This window comes from Coturnix japonica, chromosome 8 (genome assembly GCF_001577835.2).
Source record: "Coturnix japonica isolate 7356 chromosome 8, Coturnix japonica 2.1, whole genome shotgun sequence".
Classification (NCBI taxonomy): domain Eukaryota; kingdom Metazoa; phylum Chordata; class Aves; order Galliformes; family Phasianidae; genus Coturnix; species Coturnix japonica.
Window position 1 is genome coordinate 12481808 of NC_029523.1, and position 16167 is coordinate 12497974.

General features: G+C 38.4%; 1 protein-coding gene across 1 annotated transcript in view; it reads left to right on the top strand.

Annotated features, from left to right (window-relative positions):
• Positions 1 to 16167, top strand: part of TGFBR3 (transforming growth factor beta receptor 3) — a 106735-nt gene that overhangs the window by 44754 nt on the left and 45814 nt on the right. The window contains exon 4 of the mRNA XM_015870365.2: positions 13449 to 13586. Coding sequence (XP_015725851.1) covers positions 13449 to 13586 — 138 coding nt within the window. The remainder of the gene's footprint in view (positions 1 to 13448; positions 13587 to 16167) is intronic.

Here is a 16167-nt window from a genome sequence, read left to right on the forward strand (position 1 = left end):
AGCTTTCATTTTAAGATTAAAATTGCTTCTTAAACAAGTATGTTATCTTAAGTCTTAAATTAATGTGAATATATTTTTATTCTTTTAAGAATATCAACTGACATTATTTTATTCAATGCCTGTTTAGTTTCCCTGATCTGCTTCAGGCACGCAGTCACAACTGAAATAGTTAAAGGCGGAGCAGGGGAATGTAAAATTATCCTCATGTGGGTACTTAGGATTTGAATACATGTGACTACACAGAATCAGAATTCCTGGCAACAGATTCACTATTGTTTTCTTGACATCCTCATCCTCCATAGCTTTTAAGATGTTATGCCTGATACAGATGTTTAACATGTGTTATGTGAAATGAAGGCAGGAAAAGCAAGGAATTGTCTTTATTTTTATAATTGTGCTAAACACTTCTGAGACTGTAATAATCTTCTCAGTGTTGTTTGACAACAAATTCATAATAATTTATTCTTTTCCTTTGTGAGCAAACCTGATGCTAAAATGCATGTTAGTTCAGTAATTATTATAGTTGGGCTCTTAGTAGGGAAGTACCTTCAGCTTCCCGAGCTGGCCCACTTAAAGCCATGAAATAATGTGCAAAATTGTTGAAGTCCAGCACTGTGGTACTTTCTGAGAATTTGGAGAGTTGTAAAAATGGCACAGGAAGAGACACTGAAATGGTCACCTGTTAACGTTTTTTACATCCTGGCTTTTGTTGGAGCATCCTGAATTCAGGATAGATCTGTATTGGAACGATTTCATATTTTAGGACTTTGAAGATCCTGGATCATTTTACTTAGATTTCTGTGCATTTGTTAGATTTCCCCATGCATTTATTTAAACAACTTTCAGAAGTTTATTTTAACAGTTTTTCTCAACACACCTATAGGAATACAGCTATATTTTTGAGCTGTGCATTTCCATATGCCAGTTGCCGCATTAGCACTTGTCCATAAAGCGTATGCACCTAAAATTAATGAACAACTGGGTGTCCAAGCTTTAAATGGTTTTAAACTTTCATATATTCTAGTGGCTTATAGCAATGCTTATGTTACTTGATAAAATGGATGTGGAGTCTGAATAAATCTGCCTTTGGTATTTTGTCACCTTTACAGCAGAAGTTATTTGTCTGCTTCTTCCTTTGTCCTGTGAGGCGGTGATCTTGCAGAAAGGTGTGCATGTGTTATAACCTGGTAGAATTCTACTTCCAACTATGGGAAGTCTCTGCAGAAACAGCATGGCAGATGTTATTTTGGCATTATAACTTCCATGCCAATTCTCTTAATTTCAAGTGTTCGGATAATCACCTTGTTCCCTTTTTCACACTTCCTCTTGATTGTACTTGTTAACTTTCATTTCTCTCCCTGCATATTTTATAGATTGTTATTCTTTCTGTCCTTTGGGTTTTAGGTTTTATTTGTATGATTTTCAGAGCAAGGTTTCTTAGATTACTCAGATTGCACAGCAGTGTTCCATGGCTGGATTGGTGGAAATATTTGTTTCATGCTCAGTCATGCAGAGGTCTGGGGGCTGCCTTGAGAAAGGGCTCTAGTAAAGGGGGTTCACTTTGAGTGTGGTTAGACGTGCAAAACTCCTGCACCCAGGCCTTGAATTCTTGGCAACAACATAGGAAGGGAGTTCAAAGTTTGTTATTTGACAGTGTAGTCAGTGAAGTTTTGTTACTCAATCATTTCTTTTATTTCCGTTTATGCTTATTTCTTCCTCTAAACATGCATTTTTTGAAAACAGGTTTTGATTTAGTGACAATCAAATGTCAGTTTGAGGTGTTCTAGTCTTAGAGTCTGAGACGCAGTAAAAATAAAATGAGCTTCTTTTTCTACTGTGCTTATTAGTGCTGATCTCTGAGCATCAACATGACAAAATGCTCTGAAACTGACCAAAAAATGGGTTGGTTTTATTTGTATTTTTGAAACACTTGGCAGCATGGACTTAAAACCTTTCTGGCAACCTCTTTTTCCTAACTCAATTATCATCTGTCCTCTTTCAAATTGAAAGAATTGGATTATTATCCTATGCACTACTGAAACTCATAATGAATAGAGAGGCACAGATATAAAAAGTTGTTTTACTTCTGTGAGATTAAACTAGACCACAGTTTTCACTGTCACCATTAATGCTGTGTCTGTCCACTGCCATATCACTTGGCTATGCAAACATGATGTTTCTGGTAAGCCGATCAGAGTATGTGGTACAAAATTCATGCTGGGAAATGCAGAGCATGTTGCTCGGTTTGCCATACTGCTTCCATCTGCCCTATGCTCATTAGCTGTGGTACAGTGGGAAGCTTATGGTGCTGCATTTGGGCATGTTTGGTGGTTCTGGTAGGCCAAAGGCCTTTGTTTTGGAGAAAAATACTTGCTGTTCTAGAAGAAACTTTCATCGATCAAAGCAAAGTACTGTGCCTTTGTTTCTGCAAAAGACCTCAGCATTGCAAGGGTATTTTGCTGAGTTTACCTCCCCACTTTCAGAACACCTTTGCTTGGCTGCAGTAATTAGTATCTAACTACAACAGCAAACTTGCAAGAGGCAATGCAAAGGTACACAGAGTTTCTGAAGCAGGTGTGGCATGAATTACCTACAGTGACATGGCCAGAGAGAGGAGTGGCACTGCCCAGCCTGTCTGGAAATGAGGAGGTGGAAGAGATGTTCATCTTTTCTGGGGATGGAGAAGTCAGAGTTGAGACTTCAGATGAGAGGAACAGAAACTTGGAAGTAAAGCACTTTGTTCCAAATGTGGGAAGGTAAACCCTAATGAGAAGACTACAGCTTGGGATTTCTTAATTGCCTTGATTAGTTGACAATACATTGCCACATCTTTAAAAACAAAAAGCACCTCAGCCTTCATTCAAGGAAGGATTGCAACCTTCTTCTGTTTTTTGTTTTTGTTTTTGTTTTGTTTATTTTGTTAGCACTTTAAAGCATCTGTGATTGCATAAAATCCTTTTTTAATGTGGGTTTGTTTTTTTTTCCTGTTTGCCCTGGCCTGAAGTTGCTGTGGGTTGTTTTCAGTCAGCTCAGGAATCACTGGTCACTGAGTTTGGCAATCATTTCACACTCTGCCCACCAAAACTGCCAGAGGAAGTCCTGTGTCCGCCAAAAGAGGCTGTTTGTGCAGAGCTGCTGTCCTGCAAGACCACTGCCTGGTGCCTGACTACTCTTAAAGAGACAACAGAGACTTCATGCAGCTTGGAAAGTGCTGTGCAAACCCTTGGTGTTTTCTGATTCAAGAAATGGGATTATTTTCCGTGCATGGAAAATAAGACCAATTCTGTTTCACAAAGCTTCTTGGAATGGTGTGTGAAGTAATGCCAAGGGCCACTTCAAGAGACTAAAGGGTTCAAAGGAAAAATATCAGAATGACTTTTCTGATTGTGTGGAGTTTTTGGTTTTGATGACTGTTTTTAAAATGGCCTGATGGAAGTTGGACCATCTTACCGATGTTTGTTTTCCTCTGCTGCATGTGCCCACAGATGCTACTTTGCTGTACAGGATTGTAGAGATGACTGGACAGCTGCCCCAGCCTTTACTATTGGGCTACCAGTCTTCTTCCCTCTCTGCTTCTCATATTAATATATGTACAATTGTGCACAAGCACGTTTGAAAGAATTTCAGGTAAATGCATGTGTTGTGATCTTGATCATAAACTGTGATCCAGATTCTTGATCTTTAGTTCTCTCCTTAAAACCTCTTTCTATATGATGTGACTTGGAGTATTTATTAATAACTTCTTTGTCTATGGTTACTTTACCACTAAGAGATAGTTATGGAAGTGATGGCATTTCCAGAATTCCTTTTATATCACAAACTTGATGGGCAAGCTCCAGTCTGGCTTTGGGCAGCTTTGTGTGTGTATGAGGGAGATGCTGAAGCAGCACTTGCCATGAGTGGCCAGGTTTATGTTGTCCTCTGGGGTGTCTGTTTGACACTAAAGTTGGAAATGATGGAGTTGTTCTCCAGTTGTTCCTAGCAGCAGGGAAAATTTCCAACATAAATTAAGTGCAGCTTGCAGTGTTTCATGTTTACTTTCCTGGATCAGCTGAAAGAGTAAAATCTGTGGTGGGAAGGTGTGAGAAGAGGAAAAAAACATTTTAATCAGCTTTTTTTTTTTTTTTTTAATGTACATGCACTGTGCTTTTTCTAACACTTTTTCATGCACTCAAGTTTTTGTTTCTCTACATGTGATTCTCATTTTCCATGTGAAACATAAACGGAGCACTTCCACAGTGGTAAAACTTCTTTCAAGGAGAAGATGCGAAAATAGCACCACCAAGAGGTATAAATAGATGAAATTTGGATTGCTTTAATAAGAATGAAGGAATTAAAGGTAATTTATAGCTGGCAGTGTCCCTTCAGCAGTTGTTTTGGTGGTTTAAAAGATGGAAACATTTTTATGATTGGTGCTTGTGTAATACAAGCTAAGTGGCAGTTGTGGCATTCTATTAGAGCATGCAGATGCTCAAGTGAAATTTTGAGGCGCTTTGGGAAATATTATGCTGTGTTGTTGTTTAGCAGAGAAACATGGGGGCACTTGCTTTTTATTTTATTTTATTTTGTTTCAGAATAGGCCATTAGAACAAGCATTGTTGCCTCCACTGCTTATTTGGCTTTCAAGGGATACTTAGAATGGGACAAAATAGACTTTGAGAGTTCATTGGAGCTATTTGGAAAACTGTTGCAAGCAGGAAGCTGCAGTCCTTTTTTGTCCTGCTAGATGGAAAGCAAGAAAATGTTTTTTTTAGTAAATTTCTTTTGAAGCAAGAATCAGCAAGATAGTGCAGCTGAGAAATGCACAGAATGGTGTCACTGTGCATGGAATGTCCTGCATGACAGCCTCGCCAGTTCTTCTGGAGGGTTTTGTCAGGTGTTAATGGCTTTGATTCTGCAAGTGTGTACAAATTTGAGTGGTCTTACATGTACAGAGAGAACTGATTAAACTGAGAAAATTTGGTTCCTTAGGGCTTTTTTTCAAGTACTTTGTGTAATTTTGTTCTCTGAAGTATTCCCCAAATACAATCTTGCTTGTACAGACTAAAAGTTATGGGTTTTTTTGTTTCTTTTTTTGTTGCTTTTTAAGTTTGAAAACAGGAAAAAACTGGAAAAAAATGAAGAGCTGCCTGGAGGTAGGGGAATAGACCGATGTTTTGGCTGCAGATGTTGAATCTTCTGAAGGCAGTTTTCTTTGTGCTTCCACAATGTAATGGAAATTAAGTATTACAGATACACTTGCAGCACCTCTTACTCAGACTGATAGGTTAGTGACAATAAAGCAAACAAAGCTGTTTCCTAGATCTGGTGCTGCTGCTTACATTTTCAGCTTTTGATTCGTGCATTTGCCTGCTGTTCTCTTCCCGGGCTTGGAAAGGAAGAATTTGGTTTTATACATCCAATAAAAATATGAAGTCCATATCTTACACTTCTCTATTTGACTGTGCCTTTCTAAAAGACACCTGCAGAATGGTGTTTCTGTTTTCCACTCATCTGGATCAATGTGTGGTCTGGCAAATCTTTGAGTAGCAAAGCCTCTTACATGCAGAGATTAGTTTGAGCTTGTCTGTGACTAATGAGACCTGTGGACAGGTGAGGTGCATCAGTACTGTGGTGGTACATTAATGGAGCTATGTAGTTTCTGGTTGGGTGGCTAGTGCATATCTAAGTTGCTAAAAATGCGGGCAGCAGGAACTTCTGTCTACCTGAAAAGTCTGTAGTTTTATTTACTCAGAGTACCTCAAATGCCCTTAAGAAAAATGGTTCTGTCTGAACATAGTGATCTTATATTTTTCAGTGTTAGAAGAATTTCTCTTGGAACAGGAACTGCTTTTACATTTTGTGCTCATAACATCTCAAACATGTTAGTCCCTCCACCCCTTCTGCTTTTATTTATTTTTTTGTATTTTTCAGGGCATTAGACAGTGTTATTGCAAAAACACAAGTGTTGCTTAGGGATAAGGGAGAGGAGGATGACATCTAACTTACCTTGCAGCTCAGGTGATTCACCAAATAAGAGTTTATTTATGCCATGCATGTACACGTAATTACAGAGCAGAATATTGTCTGGAGAAATGTATCCTTTTCCCATGAGTCTTCTATCTTAACTGTTAAAAATATAACTTGCAAGTCTGATGTGATACCACTTTGCGACTAGGACAACAGTAAGGCAGTTACTGTACTCAGAACTTGCAAGAATGGATTCTGTGCCCTTAAACATATATAAAGACAAAAAGAAAATTTCCCACAAGATGTACAGAAAGAGGAATTTCCCCTTGGGATTCATTACACAGCATGTGAACAGTATTGACATCTACTGATTTATGCAAAGCTGAATGAGTTGTGTTTTTAGGTCTTGAGTGCTGGGAAGCCTGATGGCTTTGTGGAAGGGCAGATGGCACAAATGGTTTCACTTAATACTTGGGAGTCTGAGCATCTAGTTTGGGTCAAAGGAAGAATGGGCGCCGTGGTCCCAGCTTCGCAAGGCTGAACATGGGCTTTCCGTTGCGTGGCAGGGCTCATTGCCTGAGGCAGCCCACGCTCTGCAGGTGCTGAAGATGGGGATCACATCTGGATATGAAATTTAGCTGACAGAGCAGAGATGTTTGCACAGAGGCTGCTCCATTTGATGCAGCCAGGTTTTAAACATTAATTTTTCAGGAGATCTCTGGTTCTCTAAACCATACAATATCAGAGATATCAAAGACATAAGAACTGTTTTGAGATATATGTCCGTGGGAAAAGCTGGACTTTGTGTAATAAAGGTAAAGGAAGTTCAGGTAGGGCTGTATGTACAATCCCAACCAAAAGCCCATCCGTACACTGGGTTGTAATTCTAAAATTGTTGCAGAAGTAGTTGTACTGGTGTAAGTATGACTTATTACCCTTTGTGTTCTGAAATAGCTTTCCTTATATAAACTAACTGTTCTTTTTTCTCTTTTGTTATTCCTTCACTGTTAAAGCAATACCATTTGCTAATGTGAATAGAACTTCAGTAACTGTCCTGCCCATTTGCCAAGTTTTTTGTTCCTGGAACAGCTTTGGTCTTAATTTTTGGATTAGTTATGTATTTGCATAGATGATTAACATCTAATATAACGTGATTACATTTGGCAGCTCCTGCTTAAAATAACACTTTTAGAACATTAGAAATTAACTGGCTACATTTTTGTCTAAAGATAAATTATGTGAGTGAGCTGTGGTCAGAAATGACCCAACGTTTTTTAGTCGCGTTATTTGTAACGTTCCTGTGTCAGAACTTTCTGACACTCTATGACCTCTGGTGCTTTCTGGATGGGCTTTCAGAGTCTTTGTTCCCAGGTGAAGTTACGAGAACAGTTACTTACCCTTGTGCTTGTGAGAAGATGTTACTGGTGCAATACAAGATCAGTTATGAACAGGTGACATGTTTGCCAGGTGCTGAGCAGTATGTTGATGCCATATAGCATGCTACTGTGCTCTGAAGTACTCTTCTTACTGTGATGTTTTTTTCAAACACCTTGCCTTCAAAGGATTCTGGTGGTAATTCCTAACAAAGAGAGTGCAGTGGCTCCTAAATGACTTGGGTTGTCCATGTCAAACTTTCTGTTCTCTTGCCCCCTCTCTTTGATGGAGCTCAGTATTCCCCTGTGAGTGGCAGATTATAAGGGTCAGCAGATTGCACAATAATATGCTTTTTTTACTAGGTAAAGTGTGGGACCACATCATCTCTGGCTTAATGCCACGAGTTTCAATGGAATTGTGCCAGGGTGAATCTTTCCCATGATTTTCACAACTGAACTAAAACTGCTGTTCAGTTGATCTGATTATCTCTGTAGGATGTGGATGAGAAGATTCAGGCAATACCAATCCATTTAGAAGTATGTTTAGGTTAAAACAAACAACCCTGCTCTCCCCTGGCATCGCTGCATTGCTCGCCAGGGGGTTTCTGTGTGCTTGCTTTGTGGTAATGCTGCTTGAGCAGCAGCATTCCTTTACTTCTGGCCTGACAGAGAAGACATCTTAGTGTCTCCCTGGCAGAAGCTGTGGCGATGGCAACATTTCCTTCAGCAATAATTCCACATGAACGCGGTTTGTCTTTCCTGGAAAAATCTGCAAACTCTCTCCCAGAAACTGTTGGCTTCTGAAGGCTGTTCATTGCAATCTACTATAGCTGGCTTGATATCAAATTTGTAACAGCATAGGAGCATAGCAAAAATACCAAGAAATTGGTAAAATACGTGTTCCTATTTGAACTCTTAGTCCCTGTGTAAAGAGTACACAGGTACTAAAGCTATTCTTTACTTTTGTCTTGAAAATGAAAAAACAAAATAGCCTGAGATTCTCCCCAAAGCAATTGATAAACGGTATTTAGAAATGGCACAGTGTCAGATCTCTCCATTTGAGGTGGGTTTATGGGTTAATCCTTTTCTGTGCTCTTACAGCAAATGTATTTGCACTAAAATTTTTCAAGCGAATTTCAGTAGAATGTCTAAACAACTTATAGTGGATAGTATAAACTAATATATTTTTCTACTATATATACTAAAGCATAGTAGGTAGTGTATACTGTATTACTAATGAACTGTAGAGATAAGCTTCTTCAAATTAACTTTTCTTTCAATTTAGAATAATTTGTCCTATAAGTATTATATTAGAAAGATTGAAAACACTTTTAATGAAGGTGATACATTAAAAAAAAAAATAAAAAAAATCAGTCTTCTCTGTCTACTTAGTACCAATTAACTTCATCTCTGCAGCTGTGCATTAAGTTGTCATAAATCCATCTTCAGTGCATCACTAGTAAGCCAGAAAACCTGTTTCCATGATCATGATTTGCTAGTTAAATTCGTTTTCCTCTTCTGTCTTATGAAACAGCTGTCCTAGCCTAGGCAGCGTAATTCAATCCAACACAGCATATTTTGTCCTGCTTTATTAGCACAAATTCACGATGGCTGTTTTGGAAAAAGAGCTAAGGATTTATCTTAAGGACTTCATGCTAGAATAGTTAATTCAGCCTCGCAAATCCTTGGCACTTGACTTTCATCTTTTAGAACAAAACACAGTCTGTGATTTGATACCTTGAAGTCAGCAAAACAAAATGGTACTTTTTAGCAGCAGTGTTTACTTTGATCAGTTTTCAACTTTTGTGCCCTTGCCTTTCACGTACTACAGATTGCTTTAGCAGAGTAATGGGGCAGGAGCCCGTAGACTGTTTTTGTAGTTGGTTGCTGTGGTGATACTCAGCCGTCCATGAAACTGTCATCTCCAGGGAGACAGAGCTGCCACAGCCGCCCTAACCTTGCTGCTATCACATGCATCTGCGGAGACCTTAAAGGAACTTTGCAAACTGTGTTGACAGACGGTAGTGATGAGCTTGAGCCCATGCAAACGGACCTGGCTAAATAATGCCAGCTTCTGTCCAATAGACACAGTGCCTATGAAATGCTATGTCTTTTTGAAATGTGGTGGTTTGTTTTTTTTTTAATTTTTCTTAAAATAAAGTGAAAGATTCATTCTAGAAGAAAAGCAAAGCTACTCTGGGGCTCATTTTCTAGTTATAGTTGCATCCTTTGTTTGAATGCACAATGTAATGAATCGGTAAGTTTTGTTGTACACATTTTTCGAATAGCCTTAGTTTAGTTGTTTGTTTATTTATTTCTTTTTAAACTATGATCAACTTGTATGCTTCATAAATTAGTCACTTATTTGAAGGAGTGACTTGCATGCAAAAGGGAACCGGGAAGAGCAGAGCTAAGCCTGGAAGAGCAGCTTTGCTTTGCAAACAGCTCCTGCACCTGAACCTTGCTGAAAAGTGCAGTGATGATCATGTGCCTGTAAAGTCTGGCCTAGCACCAGCTGCACTGGGACCATGCTGCTACATACGAGCTCAGTACTCAAATGAGACCTTTGCAAGCACCAAGGGATGTTTTGGACCACAGTGGCTTATTTCCCTGTACTTTTATGCTGCTGTCGGCTTGGTTAATGTGATGCTTCTTCACATGTTTTAAAAATAACATGGACGGAGCAGTAACAGATGATTGTTAAATGGACTGGGTGCTTTAGTACACTTAATGGTGCTTGTTTAGTTTTCTCTTGGTGTTGTTTGACCAAACTGCTCTTGTAGAGCTATCTGAAATGCTGAGGGAGTATGTTGCTGAGATGCACAAAATTGTTTGTATTTTATAAGTTTGTATGTGCTTACAAAAGTGCATGGAGAATATCTCTATAGATCCATCATTTTGAATAATAATAAGCCTCTGTGGGAGGTTGGAAGAATAGTGGATTTTACCATTGTGTTTATTAATGGGTTCAGCATTTTGCACTACATTTTCGTATGTAGCTGTATGGAGCTGAACACATTAATTTCCAATGGGGTTTCTGGGCAATGCCTCACATGAATATTTACTAGTATGAATTCTGCCAGAGAAAATGCTAAAAAGGAAGGGAAAACTTCTAGTTAGCTCTTCTGCTATTGATTAGAAACACTTTGTTGGTGGTTTGGAAATATCCAGTACCTTTCTGTTAATATATGCAGTGTTTAGAAGGTGCTATGAACTGTCTAGACATTTGAAAAAGAATGTGCCCTGAAGAGCTCACAAACTAAGATGAGAAAGAAGGAAAATGTGGCTGGGAGAAGGGGAGCATCATGTCTAACTCAGCTGATATACAGGTTCCTGGCTGGACAGTGGAGGCACTCTAGCAGAAATTACTTGGTTTTTTTTTTCCACAAAAGCACTTGATTTGCTCATGAAAAATTAATTTTTGGATTAATGTCTTATAGATTTTCTTATGGATCAGCCTGCACTTTTCATGCAGAAATGTAGAAAAAATCCATTGTGGGACAGAAGTTATGCAACTATTCCAGCCAAAGGCGTTCATAGATACACCACCACTTCTGAAGAACTTTATTTCCACAGACACAGTATTTTCATAGGTGGACATAATCATATATCTATGTGTTATATACATACTTGTAATGGCAACAAGGAAATCTAATAGTAGATCCAGTTGCAAACAGTCTGATTTTCTCTTTAAAGTGGTATGTATGTTTTCTCTTCATGCTCCCCCATGCCTCATGTGACCAGACTAACAGGCAGAAGTCTTCACACAGTCTAAAACATCTGTCTTGTCTGGTAGCTGTTGGCTTAGGATAAGCCTGTTTGATATCAGTTGAAACAGAGATGCTTCTCCATTTTCTAATTACCCAAAAGATATGGCCTGTCTCTGAGATGAAGTGTTCAGTGTGTTATGTTTCTTATAATGGTTTGTTTTTAAAATATACCAGAGATTTTAAACAGCAAGAATTTTGAAAATCTCTATTGGAACATCTTCTTTTAATTAAATCAACATTCTGATATAAATACAAGCAGTGTGCAAACGTAAATGGTGTGCCCCAACTGGCCCATATCAGGAGATTGTTAATATTTTTCAATTCTTGGTTATTTAAGTACAGAAACCTATATAATAGCTCACTTCATTAATATTTACATTAGCCTGAGCTTAGTTTGGGATCAGAGGAAGCCAATTGTCATTTGACTATGAAAACATAGCTATGAATACATACAATAAGACTGGAGAAATGCAATATTCACCGCAGTTAGTGTAGGAGATTTTTTGTTGGCAGGTTCAAGTTTGTCGAGTTTATGGTCAGGTGTACTTTACGCCACTTGGAACTGAAAAAAATATCAGACTAAAATTTGAACTTGTTTGCCAGATCAGCACTGTGAAAGATAAAACTTGGCTGCTTTGGTAGATTTAGATTACAATATTTGTATTGCTTTGCAAGAAAACTATATTACATAACCCCAGAACAAGGTAATTATGTTTAATTGTTTAAATGGCTTGTTGCTAATTAGTCGAGATTACAGCTGAAAAACCACAAGAATTAATGAATGCTTTTTAATAGTGGTGAATTTAATAGCAGTTTTTAACTTTTTCCACCTTTAGCTCTTCCCATTTCTAGATGGAACAACCAAGTGGGAGACTTTTAAAAATAAAGATGTTTTTTTCTGTGTGTTTTTTTTTTTTTCAGCTATCAGAAAGACTTTCACTTTATAGCTTGATATAAGCAGTTTTCATAACTGAGATCATGACTGCCTGATATCTGAAGTCTGTGTCATTTTCTGTTACCATTCAGTGTGCTGATGTCCTGCAGTTTCCTACAAGGAGCTATTTGATTCTATTGAAGCTGAAAACGGGAAGAAGTGCTGGGGAGTTGCTTAGCCTTTCTGCAGTCAGTTAGCATTGCCCAGCATGCACTTGGTCCTGGAAAGAACAAATGTTATTTCTTCAGAGCAAATGTGCAGGTTCAACCACTTGATGATGAAATCTCGGTTCTTTTTTCTTTCTCTGAAAACTTCTTAAGCAACAATGGGCATCTAACACTCAGTTTGGTTTCTAGCTTCTGTCTAGTTAGATGAATCTGCATCTACTTTAATAGTAAACTGGTATTTACCACTGTGTAAGAGTAATGCAATAAACAATGCATTTAGTTTCTCTAGCAGGAGACAAAACTCGTTCTGAACTACCTGTATGCCCTGTATTCTGAGCCACCCTGAGTTCTGTGGTTGTGCTTGTTCAAAGAGCTGTGGTTCTTTGTCAGGGAACCCACCCTCAGTCCACTACTGAGATGTAACCTGGTCTTTTTAAAGTGTGTGCTATGTGATCTCCTAATGCTTTCTTTCAACAAAGCAGAATGTATAAATACATTAAATGCTAACTTGCCTAGTAAACTTACCAGTGACTGTAATAATACTGTGATTTCACTTACAAGTTCTTGTATACTAAAAACTGGCAGAATGTTCTTCTTGCATTGAATCTTGCCCAGCACTGGATACTTTCTCTAAGGGCAGCAGCACTGACAGTGAACGGTACTGGGCAGGAAGGGGCTTCCAGAAAAACAAACTGGATGTTTAAAAAGTCACCTCTTAGCTTTCCTCACATTTTTGATGCTCACTTTCCATTCACCATTTTTGTCCATGATGATAATAAGGATTTTCTTCTGTTTTGCGTTTGTTTAGTTTTATTTATTTTGCAGGTTAGATTTATGCCCTAATAGTGTAAATAGATGAGGTTTTGTACTCTAAGCCAGCTTTGTAGGCTACCATCAGAAACTGGAGTTTTCTTTGCTGCTCTTTTTATCTCCTTGTTCTCCAGCTCTCAGCTTAGTGGTTTGACCTTTTGCGTAAGCTATTTTTCATCAGCATTTGCCAAGGTTTTCTTAAACACTTTAGCAGTGCTTTGCAAGCATAGAGCAGAAATGTTAACTATTTCATTCTTTATTTTATCTGTACTTTCTTGACTAACTTTTTTTTTAGGAAGTAGTTTGTCCATAATCTTGGGTCAGAAGGTCTGAATGCTGTGAGCAGTAACGTATATAAAAGTGACCTCTGATTCATTGTTACAAATTCCCCTTTTGTTTTGAAACTTAGAATGCAGAGCTCATGCATTTCTTTATTTCTCTGTAGGTCACGTTACACTTGACTCCAATTTCATCAGTGCATATTCACCAGAAGCCTCTGGTGTTTCTTCTCAACTCGCCTTTGCCCCTGGTTTGGAAGCTAAAAACAGAAAGACTGGCACCTGGAATCCGGAGAGTTTTCTTTGTAAGTATATACGGTCCTCTGGCCTGCTCTGTATCACAGCTATTTGTCACACAGAACACAGAGTTAATGGCATTCATTTGGAAAATTTTTAAACATACGTTTAAAAAAGGCAAGTTAACAAGAGGTCAAGTTTCAGCTTCAGGCTCTGGGGAACAGTTAGGTGGTAGGGCAAAGCAGTTTGGAAAAAGTACCCAATTACCTGTTATATGAATTCAAGTAAAAGAAACCAAAATTGCTTTTTTATAATCTGCATATTGGGTAATTATTAACACCAGCAGCAATTCCAGTTCAAGAAGTTCTGAGGTTATAACAGATTGCCTGTCCTGATTTGAAGTTTGATAAATACAGTGCAAAAAAACCTCAAAGCAATGGGAAATGTTAGGGTGAATGCCAGTTGTGTGGTCTGTGAACAAACAAAAATTTATATGTATTGAGTTGAAGATATGTTTGTTTCTAATGAAGCTTGACCTATTGAAATGACCAAACTAAGACTAGAATGAAGTCATTTTTATTTCTCAGAAGGACTGGAGCACTGCTTATAATGTAGGATCCAAATATTACCTAGTATTTGTAAATCATGTCCATACAGTTTGCCAGCACATTCAAGTTTGCTATTTGTAGTGAAACAGACAAGTTGTTTGGATTAAATTTTTGATGTGTGACATCATGTCTAATCATGAGTCGTCGTTATTAAAGTTGCAGCTTTCTCTATGTTAACTCTAATTGCAGAACTAAACTTGATTATTTTTAGCTTTGTCCTTATAGGGTTCAATTTTGCTCTTCCAGCATAGCTGACTGTGGTAGACATTTACTGCTTCTGCACTACCTGCACTACCCTGAGGGAACTCAGGGGTGTCACTGTGCATCAGCAGGAGGGGAAGATGCCCTGTGCTGCAGCAGTTAGCGCACCGGGAAGGGACATTAGTCTCTGCTGACTTGGTATAATGGTGACCCCATAAAGTTCTTTAAGAGTCCTGTTGTTCACAAGGTACCAAAAGTTTTTCTGGGATTGATTTCTTTTTCCTTCCATCAAGGTACAACAGTAGGAAGACCTTTGGTCTTTTGGCCTGTGAAGGATTTGATCCTGTTCCCAGTGCCATTTGTTACTGGCAGATGTTTTAAATACAAAAAGAATATTGCATTTTTTTTAAAGGTGTTCTCAGTTTCAATTTTTCTCATTAACATTTTGGAGACTCTTAACTGTTATCTTCTTGATGACCGTTCATGGTATGTGCCTTTAACACAGCCAGCACAGTTCAGATCTTCTCAGAAATTGACTGAAGATGATGATGATGAACAGCAGTATGATAAGAGTCCTCATTCTTCTTCTAGCCAAAAGAAACAGCACCTTTCACCAGTTAATCAAGACTTAGTCATATTTTTAGTTTAGTTTTGATCTCCTCCTGCTGTTACTATATCATCACTCCCATTTCATTTCAGCTAATTTGTTTTCAGCCCTTTCTTCTCCTCTCTTCAGCATTTTCCTTCTTCCTTTGCCTTGACTTTGGAATTGAAGAGACTGCTGAGAGCCATCAATTTCTGCTCAGCAGATCATGCCAGTGTTCAGACTGTGGCTGTGCTGGACTTGCTTAGCTTGGCTCAGTGGCCTGCAGTAAGGCACAGGAACAATAGGAATGTGCCTAAGGCTTTAGCTGCCAAAACTATATGATTAGCCAAGTGTTTGCTTCAGAAAAGTGCTTCAATCACTTCTGACTCAAAGCAGACCTGAAAACAAAAACTGTCTTGAAAACTTGAGCAGCAGCAGTCATGATTTGTGCCAAAAAAGACATTATAAGTTTGTTTCTATCTCTTAGAAGGGGTTCATCAGCCTTCTTATTCCTCGTATACCAGTTTCTCAGGAGTTATGACTTGCGTTAGCTGGCTGAACATCTTAACCTGCAGTAATAGACTATTGCCCCTCCACAGTTCCACTCAGCTCAAAAAGATACATATGTTATTTTTGAAAAGAAGCATATAGACAAAACAAAACAAACCACACAGAATCATGTGGCACAGAAAACTATGGGAAATGGAGAAAAAATATTGACTTGTGGACAAGAGTACCGCCCCTCAAAGAAGTAGACTAGCTCTAGTTTGGCAGCAGAGCTGTTTGCATGTGTTAGGCCATGCCACACTGCAGTCACTAGTGCAGCCTCTGACTTGAAGAAGCCACCTGCCTTTTTGCAGAGACAGGGGTTTTTATTTCCAGTTATTATGGAGCAGATGGATGTAACTCTTCTACTCTCCCTTCTTTCTTACCAAAGCCCTCAATAAGTTCTTGAGAATTAAGCTTCTGTGTGTAAATCACAGCCTGAAGGAGCATGGGATGCAGAATTGGCTTCATTGGCTCATCTTGTTTGAAAATATTTGGCTTATACATGTACTTCTGCAGTTACATCTTGTTCACTCTCCTTACAAAACAGTATTTTGAATCATAAAGTATTTCAAATATAAAAATATGTTTTGATGTCTGTGAATTCTATGCTCAAAACAGGAATGTGTGTCATGCATACCATAGGAGTGTCATAACTATTGTGTCTGTCTCTATGGAAGCCTGAGGCATGATAATCATTGTCTTTCC